At 38.7% G+C, this 23,446-nt stretch overlaps 1 protein-coding gene across 2 annotated transcripts in view; it reads right to left on the bottom strand.

Moving 5' to 3' along the window:
- Positions 1 to 23,446, bottom strand: part of GLRA2 (glycine receptor alpha 2) — a 212,105-nt gene that overhangs the window by 146,340 nt on the left and 42,319 nt on the right. Inside the window, exons 3-4 of one of the 2 annotated variants that reach the window (XM_088833656.1) lie at positions 18,223 to 18,290; positions 10,501 to 10,724 (exon numbers count right to left, since the gene is read on the bottom strand). In XM_088833656.1, coding sequence (XP_088689782.1) covers positions 10,501 to 10,724; positions 18,223 to 18,290 — 292 coding nt within the window. Of the gene's footprint in view, positions 1 to 10,500; positions 10,725 to 18,059; positions 18,128 to 18,222; positions 18,291 to 23,446 lie in introns of both variants that reach the window. The other variant, XM_055393598.1, reaches the window with a different exon arrangement.

The raw sequence follows: 23,446 nt of genomic DNA, 5'->3' as shown, positions 1-23,446 counted from the left end.
GAGACCAGCTCCCTGTCTTTAGTCAGGAGGGATCCATGTTAAACAGAACTCCATCTGGGATATAATCTAATACATCCATTCAGCAATTTTTGGCAAGGATTTATTGGGCATCATGCTTATCAGACACTTGAAATAACAGTTTCTTTGAAGGGAATCATAGTTTAATATTACTAATATATTAATATATGTGTGTATATATGTATACATATATGTATTCTTTTTATGGAGTCTATTCCAATAGTTGTGCATTTATTATTCATCTTTTTAAAGTTGTTTTCAAATTCTCATTTAAAGAATGTTCCAGGTTATGTAAATCAGACATAGCTGAACTCAGTCAACTAAAAGGCTTTTCATTACTCCCTTTCATTACACTGATTGGGTAGAATGGATAACCTACCTTACAGATCTAGATCCTGAGAGGGTCCTTTGGGTCTGTTAGGGAAGTATGACTTACAATAATTATTTGATCATCTTGAATTAAAACTCAAGGTACCCACAAAAGGATCCTTGTCCGGTCCAAGTTTGGCTAGGCAGGCAAGGCATGAAGTTTTTAAGCTCATCTTCTGAAAGCTCTGTAATTAAATGGACACTTTGACCTTGTTCACCATGTAAAGCATAGAGATGGTCTTGCTCATTCCAGCCCTTAGCCGTTCCCCTGGTCCACGGGCAGGTGCAGATGTGGCATTGCCTGGTAAGACTGTTTATATAAGTAAAGGTTGGAAAGTCATGGTGTGGAAATTATTAGGATTCTGGAAAGATTCCAGTGCATGCTCCTGATCAAATTCCTCCCAACTCTTATCCCTGGGTTGGGAAGATCTGCTGGAGAAGGGAATGGCAACCCTCTCAACTATTCTTGCGTGGAGAATCCCATGGACCAAGGAGCCTGGTGGGCTACAGTCCATGGGGTCACAAAGAGTCAGACGTGATTGAGCTACTAACACTTTCATAAAGGGATAATAGACATTTAGCTAAAGGCTTCCCTGACTATTAAGATGAAAATCTAGGGAGAGAGTAGTATTTCAAGTACTGTTAGTCATTTCCTCCTTTGTGTATATGAGTTGATAGATTCTCAGGTTCTTTATCGTATCCCCAAGAGCAGACTTTGATACTGAGAGTATCAAATGAAGCTAGATGGATAACGGGGCTCAAAATCATGTGGCTAGGACACTGGTGAGAAATCATTTCTTCAATTTTATCTAAGATTGAAACTAAACCCAATGTTGGTAGTAAGCTTTGCTATTAGAGTCTATCCTTTTAGTTAATTCCAGATAAGTGTAAGACCTGTTTCTCCATGTTGACCTTGGGTGTTGCAGGGAGTGAATGGCAACAGTGCTGGTTCATCAGCTGTTCTACTCCTCTCCCCTGACTAAAATACCAGTGGCTGACTAGGAAGGATTGTGTTTACCAAACATAAAGGCATCACAGAAAATACCCATATGCAATACTTGCTGGGAAGGACAAAAATACAATATCTGCTCCCATCTGTGCCTTGTCCCTTCAGAAAATGTGCACACATATGGTGGACCCATGTTAATGAAGTCCAAATATGAATTGGATTCAACTTGGAGAGCAACAGATAAATCTGCAGCTAAAACTTTTCCAAATGCTTTGATGCTTCCTGAACGAAAAAGTTTTCAAGGTGTTGAATAGGAGAGGGCTACAATGAACATCAGAAAGAAGAGCTCAGATGATCAAAGATTCAGATAACCAGTTCTGCCCACATTTTAGTTAAGTTTTAAATTTCAGTCATTTAACAGCTACTATTTATTTATACACCAAATATTCATGAAGATAAAATGTTATTACCCTGCACATTAAATTACTGAGAACTAACTTGTCCATGGTTACTCTGTTGTCTGAGTTTACAGCTATTTAATGGTGATGCTGAGTTGAAAATAGCATTGTATAGCAATTCTCTTACTGTTTATTTGGGATTATTTTACTTTTGGCAAAAAATAAAAAGAACTGCCAATGTGATTTTAAGAAAACCAAAGTAACTTTTATCTGCTGACAGCAGATAAAAGAGCAAAACTGTGTTACTTTGCTAGCATTTTCCTTCATTGCGACTTCAGTTGTACTAACTGATGGGAAGTTGTTGGCCACTGTTTCTCCACGGCTAAGGCTGGAGAGAGAATGAAGTATTGGTCAGTTGGAAGGATAGTCCATTCTTGATTAGATAACACTTTGAAACCAAGTACAGTTCCTTAGTTGACTCTTAACAAGAAGCTAACATAGGGGCCTGCTGATTTTTGAGGCTGGACAATATTTTCCCTTTTTAAAATGGGAATGTCCTTCCTTTGGGTTATGTACTATGAGAATGCACTAAAGTAATTTGTGTGTCTCATGAGCATCATGGTGATATTATGTGTGTTTATTTTGGGATTAATGCCATCTAGGAAGCCTTTGAAAAGCAGCACTGTGGACCAGGCAGAAGCCTACATCAACATAAGTTGAGCAGGCTCACCAGGACCTCTGAATTTCCTTTGGTATCCTGTCATAAGAAAATTCAGGCATACTAGCCCTTGAACTCGGAGAAGGCAATGGCAACCCACTCCAGTACTCTTGCCTGGAGAATCCCATGGACGGAGGAGCCTGGTAGGCTGCAGTCCATGGGGTCACTAAGAGTCAGACATGACTTAGCGACTTCACCTTCACTTTTCACTTTCATGCATTGGAGAAGGAAATGGCAACCCACTCCAGTATTCTTGCCTGGAGAATCCCAGGGATAGCAGAGCCTGTTGGGCTGCCGTCTATGGGGTCGCACAGAGTCGGACATGACTGACGTGACTTAGCAGCAGCATCAGCCCTTGAACTCTACTGGTTCAAATCTACTAGGTGATTTCCTTCAGTCTACATATCCAGATAATAATTATCTCAGTCAACCATCTTGTCTGAAAGTATATAAACCCATAATTCATGAACACATTCTAAAATAATATCTCTTGGATACTCCTGATGGTTGAATCAGAGAGTATGCATGATCTAATTTGCGATTGGGAAATTTCTCAGTAGGGAGCTTAGTTTTAAGTATTAGCCTCTGTGCAAACTATATGTTGAATATAAGGCTGCCTCTTAAACAGCGAGTAGTCCAACCTTCCCTACCCCACTCCAAAGTCAGGTTCCTCTCCTCAGAAGTTAGATATTCAGTTTGGGAGAAAAAGGTTAAAAGATCCAAAAGTAGTTTGAGATAGGCCTCACAATTCAGAATCTCCTATTGCTGTCTCCCAAGCCCTAAGGAACATGAAGAACCCACTCATTTTTCCTCATCCCAAAGGAATCTTGTAGTTTGGGAAGGAGATCATTTTGAAAATTGTTATAGACTTAGGACAGAGCCTCAGACTTCATCTAATCTCCTGGTTCAGTCTCATTTTATAGTAAGGAAAGTGAGACTCAGAATGATAAACTGATGGGCTTAGAGAGGCTAGTCTTTGAGCCTAGAGGATACAGTAAATGATGGAAGAAAGTGTGGTGCTCCTGTGCCCTAAGCTACCTTCTTGGTATTCTGTTCTTTGCTCCATCACCTTCAGAGCAAACTCTAATGAATATTAATGCAGTGGAAAGTTACCTCCAAAAAGAGAATAACCTACCGGTTGCTATTGCTAATCCAATCAGGTAAACAGTCAAGGACACGTGGTCATGCCACCTGCCTTGTATTTCATTGCCTAATTCCTCTTTTCCTTCAAACAAGCGTAAAATCCTTACTCTGTTGTGTTTGAACCAGAATTATGCCCTTTAAGTGTGTGTGTATTTCTGAACCCAATCAGGAGTACAGTTTCTCGTGCTGTAAGAGAATCTGTCATGTACAGAACATACTTTCTGGACTTTAATGCTTTTACCCTCAGCTGCACCTTTTTTGAGGCCCACACTCCAAAAGTGCCCCCTCTGCACCACTTAGCTCAGTTTCCTGCTGAAGCCACCAGCGTATATGCATGCCAGCGCCTCCCAGCCTCCTAACCTTGCTTGCCTCTAGGAAGAAGGGAATCGTGGGTTCCATGGTATTTTCCAGGATTTCTCTGAAGCCTCACTGCTTAATTCTGATGTGGGCACTTATGTTACAGTCATTAATTACTGCATTAAGTCAAGTCACAAAACTAATGAGGATTTGGACACAGAGTTGGAAAATGAGAATGTAATTTTGCCTGGATTACAGGATATAAAGATAAACATGGTCCAAATATGCACAGAGAGAAGAAATCACAGCTTTGCATAGCTGCCTTCTAATAGAAAATATGGGCTTATGTGTCTCATCAAAATTGAGAGTAAGATAATCAAAGTATCACCATTGGTAACATTTAGGCAGGTTAGTTCACTGTGCATTCCATTTTCAGCTCTGACATCTAAATAAAGAATGTTCTTTTTTTTTCCTGTGCTATAACAATCATTCTGTAACTGAAGTTGGAATCTTTGAAGTTCTTGCATCAGGCCATAGGATGAGTCAAGAGTAGGAGGTGATGTTAGAAAAGCTGACCTTTTATGTGTGTGGATAAAGACAGGTCATTAGACAGGATTATTTGGGGAGCGCAGCTGGATACTTGTCTAGAAATCTACACTTCACCTACTCTCATTGCTGCCTGTAATCTGTCATCACAGAGAGAGAAGGCATGTCAGTCCCCAAGAGTTCTCTATGACAGCTCAGTTACTACTGGGATTCTGGGACACTGAATTCTCGACACCTGGATTTATGAATTGAATCAAAAGGAATTAACAAGGAAATCACCTCTAACACCATAAAGGAGTAAGTTTCAGCTCAGATTAAGTTGATGACGAGGGTGACGTGGAGTACTGTTGTGGAGGAACAATCGCAGAACTATTTATTGTTTGGAGAACTCTATGTAGTTGGCAGATAGCATAGGACCCCCAGCTACCTGATCAGTCAAATAAGAAGACAGTGAAGGCAAACAGTAATGTCCAGAAGTCGTGGGGATCTATCCTGGTCAGTTTACTCTTTGACTTACAGACTGGGACAGAAAGCACAATCATGAAATTACAAGAAAATACCGAGGGCTCCAGAGCGGAGGGCAATGCCATTTTTTACTATCTATATAGTGTATTCTACTAAAGCTCTTTTAGGCAAATCATCTCTTTTTCAAAGCTGAGGAAATAGAGGTTCAGAGGGAGAACAAATTTTACCTAGGTCACACAGTTAGTTCTGAGGCCAGAGACCCTACTTCAAGGGTATTTGACTCTAAAAGCCTTGTTGACTATAGTATCAGAAGGAACCAAGATAGCATTCAATATCATAAAATTCAGAGTAGGGGCCTCAAACTGTGCAGTAAACTGAAAACTGCAACATGAAGAACTTCTTGGTGCTGATTTTACACACTGTCAAATTAACCGGCAACGTAATATTGGTGACCAAACATATGTCCATTAACTCTGGTGGGATGAAAGTTTATGAAAGCTAAATCAGTGATGTAATCCCTCCATCCTTATAAAAATGGAAGCCATTTGTTTATCATGTTAACAAATGTAGGAAAATTATTTAAGTTGTAGCAAATTTGGTTTAAGTTATATAAGGAAGAATCTCTGGAGGCTTCCCTGGTGGTCCAGTGGTTAAGAATCTGCCTTCCGATACAGGGAGCACGAGTTCGATCCCTGGTTGGGGAACTAAGATCCCACATGCCATGGGATAACTAAGTCCATGCACCACCACTAGAGAAGTCCACAGTCCAAACTACTGAGCCCATGTGCCCTAGAGCCCATGGTAAGCAACTAGAAAAGGTCTGTGCACTGCAACAAAGACCCAGCACAGCCAAAAAATAATAAATAAATTAAAAAGTAATAATTTATGCACAATATTAGAGTAACTTATATAAAATCTGCTTCTTTTATAGTCTTTAAAAATAGAATAAGTTCTCAACAAGTTGCCTGAAGATAAGGAGTTTACTTAAGAACTTTGTTTTGTGTTGTTATTTAGTCGCTAAGTCATGTCTGATTGCTTGCAACCCCATGGACTGTAGCCCGCCAGGCTCCTCTGTCCATGGAATTCTCCAGGCAAGAATCCTGGAGTGGGTTGCTCTTTCCTTCTCCAGGATCCCAGGATGGTAAATTTTTTCAGAAAGTAGATATGCTATATAAACTATACATGCTACATAAAACTATCAAGTGAGCTTCCTGTTTGAAAGGCTTCCCAGGTGACTCAGTGGTGAAGAATCCACCTGCCAATATAGGAGAGGCAAGAGACTCAGGCTCAATCCTGGGTTGGGAAGATCCCCTGGAGTAGAAAATGGCACTCCACTCCAGTATTCTTGCCTGTAGAATCCCATGGACAGAGGAGCCTGGCAGGTTACAGTCCATGGGATCACAAAAATTGAATACGACTGAGCACAAACACAAAATCAAAACTGTGGCATCTTGAATTTAAACAGTCTTTTTGGTCATTTGTGAAATTTCAAGATACTTTATATCCACATCTTAAATCTTACCTCCTTCCTCTGATAGTCCTTTGAAAATTAAGTCCCCAAAAGATTGGTTCCAAAACCATATGTCTTTTGAATTGTATTTGTTTGTGTCTTTAAATTGGAATTGGAGTAAATGAAGAATTAATGTGAGGTAGGAGATGATAGCTCTGAAATAGATGTCAAGAGCTTTGATTGTTGTCCGAGCTTTCCTATTTATGGGCTCCATTATTTTAACTCATTTAACTTTTGAAAGAAGTCACTTCCTTATCAGTAAAACAAGGATATTTTGCAAGGTAATACCTTCAAAAAACAAGTCCTATGCGTCTATAAAAGTCAGCATTCTGGCAGAAAATTCTCAGAAGCAATGAGAAGGAAGGGAAAAAAACAGATATTAGCAAAGACATTGTGGACATTTGAGACCAGCTGCTTCTCTTAAAATGCTCACCCTCTCCCTTTTTCTTTCATATTGCACACCACATGCTATGATGTCCTAACTTCTACTCCAAATTACTATACTTGATTCAGTAAATATTATTTGAACAATAATATGTATGATACTCAAGGCTCACTTCTTTATTTCACTGTGGATTTTGGCCTTTTTAAGTAATATAAATTTAGAATTTGAGTGTCTCTGAAGAGACTGTACAAAGCAAGATGTGTGTCCTTGTTTACCCTTTGGTTAAGAATGGTCAGTACTTAATAGGGTGGGTCAACAGAGAAGCTTCAAAACAGGGTAAGATCAAACATGTCAGGGAAGTGAATAATTAAAAAATAGAAATCAGAGGTTAAGTAGACAGAAACAAATTTGACACTTTTTCGCCAACAGAGACTATGTCCTGAATCACTGTATATTTGCTTAAATTTTACTCAGATACTCCAGGTATTTGAATCTGTAGGACACTTATGGATTTCTGGTCTACTGTTACTCCCTTTTTTAAACTTTTGTCTTCTGATTAACAGATATATTACATTGTGGGAAGTGTGATCTTGCTTGTTATAATTCAGTGGCTGCATAGTTCTCTGTGTTTTGTTTGGCCATCAAAGCCTTGGGCTTTGGTCTCCATGCAGTTAATTCTACCTCTGCTCCTACAAAATTAAGAAAGTGTAGAATTTTTCCTGGATGCAGCGCTTCTATCCATATGCTTTAGGTTTCAGGAAAATTCAAATACGAAGCATAACCATAGGACAGTATTCTTTTTTTAATGTGGACCAAAGTTGAAGTAATTATTGGAATGTGTCAGATGGAGGCAATTCATGAGTTTATCTTTGGTGCTTCTGTTGTATCCCTTCCTTGTATCTTCCTTAACTCTCTTCGTCCTATCTTATTTTTCCTCTCAGGCATCCAACATGCTCATTCCACTATTCTTCACAGACATTAAACCTACTAGCTGAAGGAAAATTTTGTGTCAGTTCTTTGTAGTTTAGCATGAATTGAGGACCACATGTTCCCTCTCCTGCGGGTATTTGCATTGTAACCCTGAGAGCGGAAAGAAAGTCTTTCCTAATAGAATGCCAGCAAGGACTTCCCAGCACCTTTTAGACAGCAGAAACTGATCTTTAAACTTGAGTTGGACCTGTAGCTGGGCAGGTATTAGCATTAATTCCTCCTTACCCTCTAGTTAAGATGGGCCAAGTGACTCAAATAAACAGGTGTAGGTGCCAAGCCCCCAATTCTAACAGTATTTGAGTCACAGAATTCGTTTGCAGAGTTACAGCCACTTTTCTTTCCCTTGTTCCTATTTATTCCTGCTACTTAAATTATCTTATGTGTGCCTGCCTTGTTAGGCTGGAGCCCTTCCAGGGCAGAGACCACATTTTACTCAGCTCTGGATCTCTAGGCATGGCACGGTGTCTGGCTCACTGAAAACCCTTCCTGGCAAATAATTAGATTCCTGCAGTTCAAATCTGCCTAGAGCTATGTTTCCTTAAAATTGTGTGCCCAGTTCTCTTACACCAAGGGTCTTTCCCCTCATTTCATAGAATACCCACCATGAAGGAAAAGTCAAAACTAGTCTGTCACAGAACAAACTCCACCCAACCCAAAACAATTGTTGGGGGTATTTCAGAGCCTACTAGGAAGCAGAGATAGAAGAATTGCCTTTGGATCTAGTCTGACGAACATTATATTCTTTAGGTTCTAGAATGCAAGGGTTTTATAGAACAGAAGGGGGAAAAAAAGCTAGTTTTATTTCAGCAGTGCATGATGCCAGGTATTTACTAGAGCAAATGCCACCCAAGGCCCAGAGGGTTAGCTGGAGCAGCTGATACTCTGTGCTGCTTTTTATAACTCTCCTTCCCAGCACCATGCTCTACGTATGTCCCATTTCATCAGGTCACATCAACTTAGGTTGTGCCCAATACTGCATCTTATACCAAATGTATCACTATGTGGAATATTCTGTTTCCTTAAAAAAATTATAAAAATAAGGTTAAGTTCCTTAAAAATAAAGTAGTGGAAGTTTCCCTGATTCCTTGTGAAAGCAGTGACTTTGACACTTTTTACAAATGAGCAGCCTCTTTCCTTCCAAAAGACATTGCAGCTATCCACTGTCAGCAAGCTGTGAAATTACTAGGTTAAGAATGGAATTACAGTACAGAACTAAATTGTATATAGGGTTGTGAAATATAATTTTGGTGGTGGTGAGTAGTGAGTCTGCAAACTTGTGAAAATCATTTGCAAAGATGCTTGCTGCCCACTTTGTTTTTTGGTAGTAAGATTAGAGAGAAAGGGGGATTCTATAATGTAATATATACAATGTTATATTTAAAATGTCAATATTTATTCAATATATTTGATGTCTCTCTTATACAGCATACAGTCTTGGCCATTTGGGAGGGGGTATAGAAGATGGAAAATCCAAATATCTTGACTTTAAAGGACTTATTATTTTAATTTTAAAATACAGAGAGCCATCATTTCATTTATTGAGAACATACCATGTGTGTCAGGAACTGTGGCAAGTATTTGTATATCCTGTATATCAGGGGTTGGCAAACTATGGCCAAAGGGCTAAATCTAGTCTATCATCTGTTTTTGTAAATAAAGTTTTATTGAAACACAGCCACATCTATTTGTTTGAGTATTGTCTATGACTGTTTTGTGCTATAATGGCAGAGCTGAGTAGCTATGACAACGTTGAAACAGTCTGACCAGCAAAACTAAAATAGTTTCTATCTGCCCCTTATAGAAAATATTTGCTGACCTCTGCTGTATATAATTCATTCTCACAAGAATACTCAGAGATAAATACAGATTTTCCCATTTTCCAATTAAGGTAACTGAAGGTATAGCTTATGTAACTTAGCAAGTGGCAAAGCATGGATTTAATTCTAGATTTATCTGGTTCCCAAAAGTCTATGTTCTTATGCTATATTTGTGTATAAAAGTAGCCAAAATATGGGGTAGGAAGAAGTCAGAGCCTTATAGAGTCACAGAAAAACTATTATTAGGGTTCAGAAAAGAGAGACTATTTTGATCATAGGGTGATAAAGATTCTGGAGAAGATTATATTTGAATGCAAAAGTAAAAATGCATCTGAGGAATTTTCTGTCCCAAGCTCAAGCCCAAGAAAAGTTAACAGATGATGCTCAGATGTTTAGTTAGAAGTACAGCTGGGATTAGAATCAGTTTTCCATTCACTGAGTTCTAAGTATGCCATCAGTGACCATACTGAACCATTGAATCTTTGTGTGTGTGTGTGTGTGTGTGTGTGTGTGTGTGTGTGTGGTTAAATACTATTGAATGGCATAATTATTTGAAGTGTTGAATGAAACATATAAAAACTCATATGTTTTGCTCAGTAGTAATTGAACAAAATGGCCTGCGCTTCCTTTATTGAATCAATCAAAAAACATATTCGTGCAGACATTTATATGATACCACCACCTAACCAACATCCTACCAAATATATTTTGGTTGTGGAAGATTACCCTTCTGAGACAATGAGAACCACTGGCACGCTCAATGACTTTAATTTCAAATAATAAACGAGAGACCACAAAGGATAATATTCATATCCATCTTGCCCTGAAGAATCAGGTGGCTGTAGGTCAGGAGAAAAATGGAGAAGGGAGCAAAGGGTAGCTGAAGGAAGCTTACCTGATACTGTAGAGTACTTTGCCATTTTTTGAAATGCGAAGTAATTTGTTGTCAGTGGTAACATCATGGAAGTTGGCCCCCTTCTCATTGGCAAAGAACAAGTCTGGTTTCCAAATGGAGTCCAGCATCGATGGGTCCAGGTCCAGAGAATCATCAGGGTACTCGCTATATGCCAACCGTGAATCATTCCACTGTTGTCTCAGAAAAATATTCACTCGGTAGTCCTACAGAAACGCCATGCATAAGAGTTATCTATCAACCACTCTGACATATTTTCCCCTCACTCTTCTACCTGATTTGATGCATGCCTTGTTGGTATCTGAATAAACCAGACTGTGTATATCTTGGTCAAAATAAACCACTCAATTCTATTAGGAGTGGGAACAGAGGGGAGAAAGAAAGAAGACTCAACCAAATCAGAACACTAATGGAACAAGTTGAGTTGGTTGGATTTTTATTTAATTTAATCATTCTGGGTGGAAAGAATTTGCCTGCAATGCAGGAGATGTGAGTTTGATCCCTGGGTCAAGAAGATCCCCTGGAGAAGGAAATGACAACCCACTCCAGTATTCTTGCCTGGGAAATCCCACACACAGAGGAACCTGGTGGGCTACAGTCCATAGGGTTGCAAAGTCAGACATGACTTAGCTACTAAACAACAAATAACAACCATCTGATTTTGCTGTAGAAAAAGATAATGGTAAGTACAGCAGTCAGTCTGTGATGGCGGATTGTCAAATAAAACTGATTTATTTTCCAAATCAGAAATGACATGATGTGTTTTCAATCTTCTCAGATGCTTTAGGCAGAAGAAAAGCCACTCTGTAATTTTGTAGTGGAAATCTTATTATAAAACTCTGATATGATGGGGCAGTATTTTTTAAATTCATCAACATAAATATTAAGATGTTTCATGTTGACAAGATAATTCCCTTACAGCTACTTACTTTTGAAACTCTTAAATATTTTATCATTTCTCTGAATGGGTTGTATATACGGTAGTCGACTTGATGCTTCATCAAAACAGAAATCTCTTTCATGTTTTCCTAATCTGAGCACCTTTTGATAAAGATGTTCCTCCCCATGGAAACTCAGGTACACCCTGTCATTCCCACTTGGCCTAGAAATTTTCTTCTGTGCTAATGAACCAGCGTGAGGCAGTAACTTCTCTTCAGAGGATTTTTACTCAAAGGTCTTTAGGTTCATGGAAATTGTTGCTTTGCTTGACAGAGCAGACCCAATAGAGGCTTTAACAGTATTCCCTAGTCAAGCGGGACTATGGTTCAGAGCTAACAGTTGTCCACATCTGCCACCTGTGGGCTTTTAGGGTGATATATACTCATCCCATCTTACTCTCTTTACCTTTTCCACCTTCATTTGCTTTGTCTCCACATCTTTGTTTTGGCATCTGGATTTTGGATAATTGCTTACTTTTCTGAAACAGTGACCGGCATGTCCTAATTTGCCTAAGAACTTTTCCAGTTTAGTCTCAGGAGTCCCACATTCAGGGAACCCATTCAGTCATAGGCAAAACTTGGATGGTTGGTTTTTCTATCAGGTACAATGGAGACCACCTCAGGATGGTCTGTTTTGGTTAATCCCTTTAGAGCCAAAAGAAAAATCGTAACTAGGTTGTAAAGATCAGGGTGAATGAAAGAGCATCAATCTAGTTCCTTCTCCTTAATCACTAAACTCCAAATTCCCATGACTTTTCCCCCATAATACAGCCATTTGACCATCAGGCTGGTAGAGTATTTTGGAAATGGCAGTTCTTAGAAAGAGTGCCCCATGTGGGTTTAAAGAATGCTAGTAATCTAATAGTTACTAACTTCTGGAAATCAGTCATCAAAGCCTAGATTCTTAGGAAAAGCTGAAATATATTTTTAATAATAACTGTATGTTTCTCTATTGTACAACATAAGGACTTTTTGACTTGGAAAATTTTATCAACTGACTTTTATTTGAGATTATTGGACAGAGGAACCTGGCAGAGGAACCATGGGGTCGCAGAGTCGGACACGACTGAACAACTTCATTTTACTTTATACCAGACCTGCGAAGCAAATTCCCAGAACTAAGAGGGTGCTGTTGTGGGCCCAGGGAAGCTTCCATTCCATTCTATTTGCTCATTGGCTGTACCCTCCCTTCAAGAGTGAACCAAGAGAATGGCAAAATCTTAAAAGTTCTCCCCATCACATATTTTGCACTTTTTGAATTATCCAAAGGAATCCGAGGATAGTAACTGGAAATAGATGACCACTTCAGTGTTTCATTGGCAACAGGAGTTACTGGAAGCTTTGGAGTTTTGTGTGAGTAAAGAATGGAAATGTGTGATTTATGGAAAACCAAAACAGGGGCTGTTGAAAATAAAATAATCCAATTTGCATATAAATAGGTACCAGATAGACCAACTGTGATATTTTCTGAAGATTTCCTGAAGGAAAAAATGCAGTGTCTCCACTATGTGACAACTACCCCTTTTATTTCCCTTAAGGTGGAAACCAGTTATCCTTAATAAAATTTTTTGTGTGAAGGTTTATGAGATTGTTTCAGTAGGAGGTAGGAGAGAAGAGGATGTCATCTCTTAGTCAATTGTGGAGGTAGAAACATTCTAAGTATAGGAAGTAATGACAGCTGGAAATAACAGAGATGAATGGGTTAAATTTCTTAGGCCATAGGGAGACGCCCTACCCCAGAAGGAAACATAGAATGAGAGAGGCCATGAAAAGTCAGAGTGAGCATTCAGCAACAAAGTCACCAGGAGAACATCATTGTAGTCCTCCTTTGAACCTGAGAATGATTTAAATAAGCATTTTGAGAGATTTCAGAGAATATTACATTAGTGACATAAAATATGAAACACTGACCTTTTTATGGGGTCGCAAGGAGTCGGACACGACTGAGCGACTGAACTGAACTGAATATAAATTTTCACAGCTAATATAAATCTTTTATTTATTTTTTTCTTTTAAAAAAGTCTTTCCAACAAGTTTTCTTCTCCAGTGTTTCCTACTTTTCTATTTTGATTTTCTTCCAATATTAGAACTTTAAAAAAGATCACTGAATCTATCTTATCACAATAGAACCACTTAAAGTCTAAGAGTTAATTTAAAATAAATTAATTAGCCTGTTCATAAGCAAGGATAAGTGGAAAAGTTAGAGGAGAAAATATATTTTATGCCATAGTGACAGGAATTATATGAAATAAGACTTTTATTAGATCTTTTGGAAGTATTTTTCTTTATAATGTATAGGAATTAAAATTTTCCTTAATTTTGTTCATGATGATAATACATTATTCCAGAATAAATGGCAACCCTTAAAACTTTAAAGAATAGAAAAGAACACCCAAGGATATAGAGAAGTAGATTGCCAAAGAAAAGATCTTCCAGGGCTGTGCCTGTATAATTCTTTCAGTTCACTATCATTTTCAATATAGGGTACAAATTTGACACACGATTTATCCATGCACTGCCTCTGTTTATTTACAGATAAGTTTATTCTCTCAAGATATTCCAAACCACCAAAGATAGTTATATTGCTTTGTCTTTATTTTTGCTTCTAGGTTTAATGAAATATTAAAGGAGAAGTAAATATTGAGAGACATGCCTAAGTGCAGACTGAATTTTCTTTTATACTGCCTTGTCTCTCCAGAGACAGATTCTACTTCAAATAAATGACATATCTCCTTGTATTAAAATTTGATTTTCTATGATTGACTCCCTGGGGACTAGATTAGATAATGGAAACATTTAAATTAAAAATGTATGTGTATGTGTATATATATTTATTTGTGTGTGTGCATGTCTGTATATGTGTAAATGCATACATATATCTTTTATTTTTCAAAAGCTATGTGTAAGTCATAGAATCTTTATATATTCTTAACACAGGTAATACAGGTACCTATATTCCATACTTTTACTTCACATCAAATTTAGAATTTCTATAGTTTTACTTTTTTGGTAACTTCTAATTCTATGCCCATGCAACAGAGATTGTTTCCTTAAATTCAATTATTTTGTTATATTTAATCTAACGTTTGTACTTGGGGATTGCCACTCTATCTCATCCGCATTCATATTAAACTTTACTACTTCTCTCTTTTTGTTTTATATGTATATATTTTTCAGTCCAATTATGTCAAACAGTTTTCAAAGATATGCTTTGTGGATTTTTCACAGACCTATATGGCATTTTGGTTTTAACTTCCAGCTACACTGCAGTAATGTTTTCATCATGTTGAGTTTGTGCTAGCCTGGAATATGGAAAGTTAGCTTTGAATTTGAAATTATGGGAGAAGCAGTTGCTTTATGATGAATTCAGGTTTTAACATTGCATTTTTAATTTAGAGACCAGGTCACCTTGTATCTTAGATTAACAAAATGTTTGGTTGATTCTTGGCTCTCCCTTAAGAAGTTAGAAATAAAGAATGTAGGTACCTGCTATTCCTGGTAAGTTAGCATCTTTTTATGAGTTGTTTATGCAGCTGTAGAATGAAAAAGAGCCTGTAACGTCATTCCAGCAGTTACAGCAACCATACATTCTCCTAAGGGGCTATCTACATACATCTTATCCAGTTCTTTGGGAACATGATTTCAGGTTGAAGATAGAACAGCTCTTCCCCCTGCAGCAGTAACCAGCAGAGGATGTGGAATTTGGGGAAGATTCTGGGGAGTTGGAATCATATTCTGGAGATACTCTCTGAGTAGACACATTTTGTACACTTTCAGCTCTTTCTACCCCTCCCTGCTATTTCCTGCTGCTTTGGCATGAGGAATGTTCCAGCACTCACAGGATCAAGTCACATTCTGTTCACCCACATCCTTCCAGGCAGTTATTTGGAAGGTTTGAGGAGACTGTCTCTTCTCCATTTTCTAATGGCCAACCTTGGGGACAGCTGCATGCAGATGGCATGCAAATATTCTTAACCTTTACTGACGCTATCAGTATTCCCGAACTATGCCTTTGTGATAGGAAGGAGGGGCTTGCAAATACACCCCTCATCCTGTAAATTAACTTGCCATCACTAGCTAAAGAAAAGGGGGAAAGAAAGAAAAGGAAATGGTAAACTTACATTCCAAAACTAAATTATTACCTGTTTCATCATACACCCCTTTCTGGTCTAATGAGTCTTTTGGTGAAGCAATTCTCATGTTCTCATGATCACCTGCATAATGTCTATTTAAATAATGATGCCTTACATCCCAAAATTGACGATCTATGGCCTGTGGGCCAAATTTGGCCAGAATCTGTGTTTATAAGCAAAGAATTTTTTGGAGTATAGCCACACCCATTTCCTTACTATTGTTTATGGCTGCTTTTATGCTGAAAGGGTGGGATTAAGTAGCTGTGACAGAAATTGTCTGGTCCTCAAAGTCTTAAGTATTTACTGTCTGGCGTTTTAGAGAATGTTTGCTAGTCCCTACCCTACACGACATGAGAATTTATTCTTTGATTTAAGCGTGGTAGAGTTTCAAAAAAAGTTTTTTAGTTCACACAACAGCCATGATTGTAGAAAACAAAGATACTTTTTAAAAGCCAAATTCAGTTTGTTATTACATCAGAAGCTAAGAAATAAAATAAAAGAAGCATATAGGCATCATTCTTCTGATCATGCGATTCAATACATCTCATACGGCAGAATAGACAGGCCATTGATATTACGCTTGGGCAATGATTTCCAAGTTTTCTCATAGGAAACATAACAAAGGACACTTTAGTAAGTGGCCATGAAGCACCTAGGCAGCCCATTTATTAAACACCTTCAGTAATTCTTAAAGACACAGGAAAACAAGGATATCCATAGTTTTCATTTTCATCTCCTTAAATGTTTAGCTTTATCTTGCATTAATGAACATTGAAAAGGTTTATATTTACATTTTTGATTGAAGGTAAGATGCAATGAGGAAATTTAATCAAAGCAACTTAGGGGTCTAATTAATGCAATCAGCATTAGGTCGTGCAAGTATTGTCATTGAATGCCATCGTGTGAAGCTGGTGATAGTGATTTGGGCGGCTGGAATATTTGCCCCTCTGTTATCAAGATAAAACCAAGAGGGGAGAGACAGACACTGAAAGCCAAGTCCAAAGTTGGGAGTCTTCTTTCCGTATTGAGTTTTTCTTATGAGTTAATTAATAATCCTATCGAAACTATCTTAGTTGAGTAAAATTCTTAATGCACTACATATGGTCAAAGTCCCAAAAGTTTCATTTCTGGCCAATGCTGTGTCAGAATAATATTAAAATGGATGGTGGAGTTGTATTATGTCTGGCTTGCCAGTGGAAATTAATGTTGAGGTAAATTATTCTTTTCTAACATCAAGGACATTAAGAAGTACAGTAATTTGTTAAACACAATCCTAATAGTCTAAAAGAGAATTCATAAACACAGTGGAACACTGTTTTTTACTTCTCAATGGCACTATGCTTATTATTTCATTTCTTGAGTGTTTTTAGGACATCAGCCACTATAGTCCTTAGTCAAGCTCAACTAACTGTATTTTATTTTGGTCTCATCCAATAATACAGCTGTGTACTTTACAGATACAGGTGGCGCTAGTGGTAAAGAACCCACCTGCCAATGCAGGAGAACTAAGAGACGCTAGTTCAGTTCCTGGGTCGGGAAGATCCCCTAGAGGAGGAAATGGCAACCCACTCCAGTATTCTTGCCTGGAAAATCCCATGGACAGAAACGCCTGGCAGGCCATAGTCCATGGAGTCGCAAAGAGGCGGACATGACTAAAGGGACTTAATACAACAACATACTTTACATAGTCATGAAAATTAGAACCAGTCAGTGGACTTAAATTATAGGGAGGCTAAGAAAATCTTTCACTCAAACTGTAATCTCCACACTATAGCCCAGTACTATAAGGTTACTGATCTAAATAAGCTGTGTCACAGGCAACAACACCACTTTGACACCGATAAGGAGTCTTGGTGAATTTTGAAGTATCTGAAATCTTTTTAATGTACTTGAAAGATGTCTGCACTTAGAGTATGATGGGGTTTTATTAGTTTTATGTTTATTTTTTTGGGGGGAGCCATGCATGTTATGTAATTCCTGTAGACTTGGAACAACTTTCTATTGCCATCAAATTGGTGTGTGTGTGTGTGTGTGTGTGTGTATTTAAGGTCAGCTTCTTGGCATATATTTTAAATGTAGCATGTCTGAAGCTTGACTATGTTAAAGTGTCCCATTATATGAAAATATCTCCTAAACTTTGAAATTTGTATTTCTGAAACATTGGAGATGCAAATATTTAAATATCCTTAATTATGCACCAGCTCATTACTGATAATTTTACCTAAATATAACCAAACATCAAGTGTTTCCAAAATTTATCTGGCATGATGGATGAAAGATTATTGAATTTTAAACAAATGAATATTTGACTAATGAATTCCTAAGGTGAAAGAGTATAACTAATTGCTTTCTAGAGGTGAATGAACTTGGAAATTAGCACTCAGTAAATGTCCCACAAATGTACAACAGTGCTCTTTGATCACACATCCCATTCCTTCACACGATGGCTTCAATGCTCAGTCCCACTCACCATTGTAGTTTCTGCTATTGACCCAAAGCTGTTGATAAATATGTTGCAGGTAACATTTACAGGAGGTCCTGCAGGTTGAACAATAAATAGAAAATTTGACAGGTTGTGTTCATGGCATAATCAAGTCATGTTTTTCTCTTGCCAGTGGCACTGTAGCACTTACCATGGTGGTTTCTGTGACTGATCCAAAACTGTTGATAAAAATATTGCAAGTAACGTTTACTGGAGGACCTGTAGAACGCAATAAGAATGTTGCAATAGACACTGAAGCAAAAATACAGCTCCATCAACATCTGTGCAAATGACTAGAGATGTAAACAAAATTAAAATGATGGTGAGATTGCAAAAAAAAAAAAAGAGGAAGTTTTACCCAGAGAGGTTCACAGTAATAACATTCCCACTAGCGTTTCAAATAATGACAGTTAAGCAATGATAACTTACCCTGAAGAGTTTTGGACTTGGAAAATATAAGCTGAAGACTATTAAATGGAATTCATTGTCAATAGTTGTGATCAAAATTGCCTTTTGGATGAGTGGCTTTCTTTGACGTTAGGCTCATCAACCGTGTAGATGTCAACAGAGGGTACACATGACGATGAAATAGCCTGGCTCATGAGTTCAAATGGACCTACATTTTAAATGGTGGATGGGCCAGGAATATCCACCTCCTTTTGTGGAATACCCTTTAAATCAATGGGTCTAGTTTGATTCTCACGATACCTCTGAATTTACCCCATTCCTTCTTTATACCCTGTGACTGCCTAATGAGAAATGATGTACAGAAATACAGAACCAAAGAAAATTAGCTCACCATATGCGAGACAGCAAAAGAGACACAGATGTATAGAAGAGTCTTTTGGACTCTGCGAGAGGGCGAGGGTGGGATGATTTGGGAGAATGGCATTGAAACATGTAAATTATCACATGTGAAACGAATTGCCAGTCCAGGTTCGATGCATGATACAGGGTGCTCGGGGCTGATGCGCTGGGATGAACCAGAGGGATGGGATGGGGAGGGAGGTGGGAGGGGGGTTCAGGATGGGGGACACGTGTACACCCGTGCTGGATTCATGTCAATGTATGGCCAAACAAATACAATATTGTAAAGTAAAAAAATGAATAAACAGATTAAAAAAAAAAGAAATAAACCCAGCAGTGTCGCTTAATGTCCAGATTGTTACACCAATAAATATAGTATAAAGCAAGGTTTTGTTCCCCTGGTGACTCAGACGGTAAAGAATCTGCCTGCAATGCAGGAGACACAGACATGGGTTTAACCCCTGGGTTGGGAAGATCCCTGGAGAAGGGAATGACTACCCACTCCAGTATTCTTGCCTGGAAAATTCCATGGAGGTCTATTAATCCTAGATGTGCTTTGAACAAAGAGCATGCTTTTTCCTCCAGAGACATAGGGAATAACTCTCTTTTCCTCTTGCCCTTTGTTTCTCCTCCAAGCAAGCACTAACCAGCCTGGCCGTGTTTAGCTTCAGAGGTCGGGTAAAAGCAGGCATGTTCAAAGGGTACAGAGACAAACTCTTTGCCCTCTGGCAATAGGTTAATAACTTTCTGATGACTTCCAGTTTCATGCTATGCTGTGCAATGTATTTGTTGCCCTCATGTAGTTTCCACATAATACTTTCGAAGATACGAAACAGTTCATATTGCCATGAACCATCTATTCATTCATTGCTTTCTCCTGTGGAAATTTGTTTTCACTTAACAAATGCTAAAGCTGAAACTCCAATACTTTGGCCACCTCATGCAAAGAGTTGACTCACTGGAAAAGACTCTGATGCTGGGAGGGATTGGGGGCGAGAGGAGACGGGGACGACAGAGAATGAGATGGCTGGATGGCATCACCGACTCGATGGACATGAGTTTGAGTGAACTCCGGGAGTTGGTGATGGACAGGGAGGCCTGGCGTGCTGTGATTCACGGGGTCGCAAAGAGTTGGTCACGACTGAGCGACTGAACTGAACTGAACAAAGGCTCAGTTATCCTGTCAAGCTACAGCTCAGTTGGCTCTGTTTGCAACAAGCAGGTAGGATCTGAATGAGGAGGAGTTTGGTTTGAAGCCTTCTTCAAAGGCTGATAGTAAAACACAGCTGCAGCAACACTTGAGTGCCATGCATTTACTTCCCAAGTCCATGCTGAGTTCTCAAAATGAAAGAAAGAAAAGGGTTCAACAGCTAATGTAAATTTCCAGGCAAGGAAATTTTGGTAAAAGAAGAAACAAGGAATTTGGATAAAAGAGATGTAGTAAGCTGTTTTTCTTTTTAATATAGCTAACTTCTCTGCTTTTAATGAAAAAAATAATGTTTTTTTTAAAGTGTTTTTGGGCATCAGATAATAAACATCACCATATTACCAAAACATTTTTCAGCCTACAGCTTTGAAATATTCCACATCTTTTTAGTTTATACCCTTGTTATTCATCATCTGCAAAGATGACTTCTTTTCCATGGTCACTTCCTACTCTGCTTTATTTTGTTTTTCTATTTAGGTTACTAAAAAAAAAACCCAGCAAAAAAAAAATAGAGTTTCTTGTTCATAGAATTTTATTCTATAACAAATATATTTTTATGCTAGTAAGAGATAAAGTAGACAAGGTAGAGTCAAGTCATGAGAAATTGTGTGTCTACTTTTTTTCCTCTCTTCACAACAAGATATTTCCTTTTAGATGGTCCAATTCAGGGTAGAAAACTTTCATGAATTTTTATATACGAGATAGAAAACGAATAATGTGGGAAAAGAAACAGGAAAGAGAGAAACATCATCTTAACAGGAGGAATTTGAAAATCCAAATGTAGGTTTTCTTGTACTGTAGATTGTCTGATTGTCTTGCCTCCCCAACTGGCTTGGAACCAATTAGAAGGCCGGGTCATACCATCATACATCTGTTTTATCCTTCCGAGTACATGGCAGTGTGAGTATACTGCTAGAATTCAAAATATTTTTTAAGTTACCACATATTGACACACTGTACTGAGCACATTTAAAAAATTGCCTGTTTTAATCCTCACAAAAGAGGAATTGTTTTAGTGCTCCAATCAATATTTTCAGATGAGGAAACTGGGGGTTAGAGAAATTAAGTAACTTGCTTAAAGTCATGCCACAGTAATTAAAGAAGCTGAGACACAAGGTCTCATCATTCTGATTCCAAAATCCTAAATTTTCAACCACTTTGCTGCACTAGATTCATTACATAATATCCTCTGATCTGCAAACCATGGTCTTTTTCATTGGTTTGTACACTTCTGGGATAATTTGATCCTTTACATCTGATCATTTCAATCTTGGACACTGCCTTAAGAATCATTTGCATTTGGATATAAAACCTTGGAAATGAAAAAAGAAGTAACTTTCACATGCATGTATTAATAATGAGCTCAGTTCAGTTCAGTTCAGTTCAGTTCAGTCGCTCAGTCGTGTCCGACTCTCCGCGACCCCATGAATCACAGCACGCCAGGCCTCCCTGTCCATCACCAACTCCCGGAGTTCACTCAAACTCATGTCCACAGAATCGGTGATGCCATCCAGCCATCTCATTCTCCGTCGTCCCCTTCTCCTCCCGCCCCCAACCTTTCCCAGCATCAGAGTCTTTTCCAGTGAGTCAACTCGTCTCATGAGGTGGCCAAAGTATTGGAGTTTCAGCTTTAGCATCAGTCCCTCCAATGAACATCCAGGATTGGTGGCAGGAATACACAGAAGAACTGTACAAAAAAGATCTTCACGACCAAGATAGTCACGATAATGTGATCACTGACCTAGAGCCAGACATCTTGGAATGTGAAGTCAAGTGGGCCTTAGAAAGCATCACTAGGAACAAAGCTAGTGGAGGTGATGGAATTCCAGTTGAGCTATTTCAAGTCTTGAAAGATGATGCTGTGAAAGTGCTGCACTCAATATGCCAGCAGATTTGGAAAACTCAGCAGTGGCCACAGGACTGGAAGAGGTCAGTCTTCATTCCAATCCCAAAGAAAGGGAATGCCAAAGAATGCTCAAACTACCGCACAATTGCACTCATCTCACACGCTAGTAAAGTCATGCTCAAAATTCTCCAAGCCAGGCTTCAGCAGTATGTAAACCGTGAACTCCCAGATGTTCAAGCAGGTTTTAGAAAAGGCAGAGGCACCAGAGATCAAATTGCCAACATCCGCTGGATCATGGAGAAAGCAAGAGAGTTTCAGAAAAACATCTATTTCTGCTTCATTGACTATGCCAAAGCCTTTGACTGTGTGGATCACAATAATGAGCTCACATATATTAAAACCTTGCTGTATGCCAATAAGTGCCTTATTTCATTCTTCAATAATTAAATGCTACCATGTCTCCCATTCCCATTCCCAGTGAAATGCCCATTCCCATTCCCAGCAAAATGCCAGGCTGGATGAAGCACAAGATGGAATCAAGATTGCAGGGAGAAATATCAATAACCTCAGATACACAGATGATACCACCCTGATGGCAGAAAGCGAAGAGGAACTAAAGAGCCTCTTGATGAAAGTGAAAGGAGAGATTGAAAAAGCTGACTTAAAACTCAACATTCAAAAAACTAATATCATGGCATCCAGTCCCATCACTCCATGGCAAATAGATGGAAAAACAATGGAAACAGTGAGAGACTTTATTTTCTTGGGCTCCAATATCACTGCAGATGGTGATTGCAGCCATGAAATTAAAAGACGCTTACTCCTTGGAAGAAAAGTTATGACCAACCTAGGCATCATGTTAAAAAGCAGAGACAAAGGTCCACCTAGTCAAAGCTATGGATTTTCCAGTAGTCATGTATGGATGTGAGAGTTGGACTATAAAGAAAGCTAGCACTGAAGAACTGATGCTTTTGAACTGTGGTGTTGGAGAAGACTCTTGAGAGTCCCTTGGACTGCAAGGAGATCCAACCAGTCCATTCTAAAGGAAATCAGTCCTGAATATGCAGTCCTGAATAAGGACTGATGCTGAAGCTGAAACTCCAATACTTTGGCCACCTGATGCAAAGAACTGACTCATTGGAAAAGACCCTGATGCTGGGAAAGACTGAAGGCAGGAGGAGAAGGGGACGACAGAGGATGAGATGGTTGGATGGCATCACCAACTGGATGAACATGAGTTTGAGCAAGCTCCAGGAGTTGGTGATGGACAGGGAGGCCTGGCATGCTATAGTCCATGGGGTCGCAAAGAGTCGGACATGACTAAGCAACTGAACTGAATGTCTCCCATCTTATAGATGAGGAAACTGAGGCACAAAGAAAATTCATTAATTTTCCCAAGGTCACAGATTTTGTGACAGACAGAAACTGCCTAACTTTAGGGACACCTTTTTTAACTAGAGGGATAAAATGCCTGAGGCTAATAGAATCACCCTGAGGATAGAAGTTACCTGAATA

The sequence above is a fragment of the Moschus berezovskii genome, chromosome X, assembly GCF_049115385.1.
Source record: "Moschus berezovskii isolate FMDL1 chromosome X, NW_MosBer_1.0, whole genome shotgun sequence".
NCBI lineage: Eukaryota > Metazoa > Chordata > Mammalia > Artiodactyla > Moschidae > Moschus > Moschus berezovskii.
Note: the sequence above shows the minus strand (reverse complement) of the source record. Positions and strands in the feature narration are given on the sequence as shown.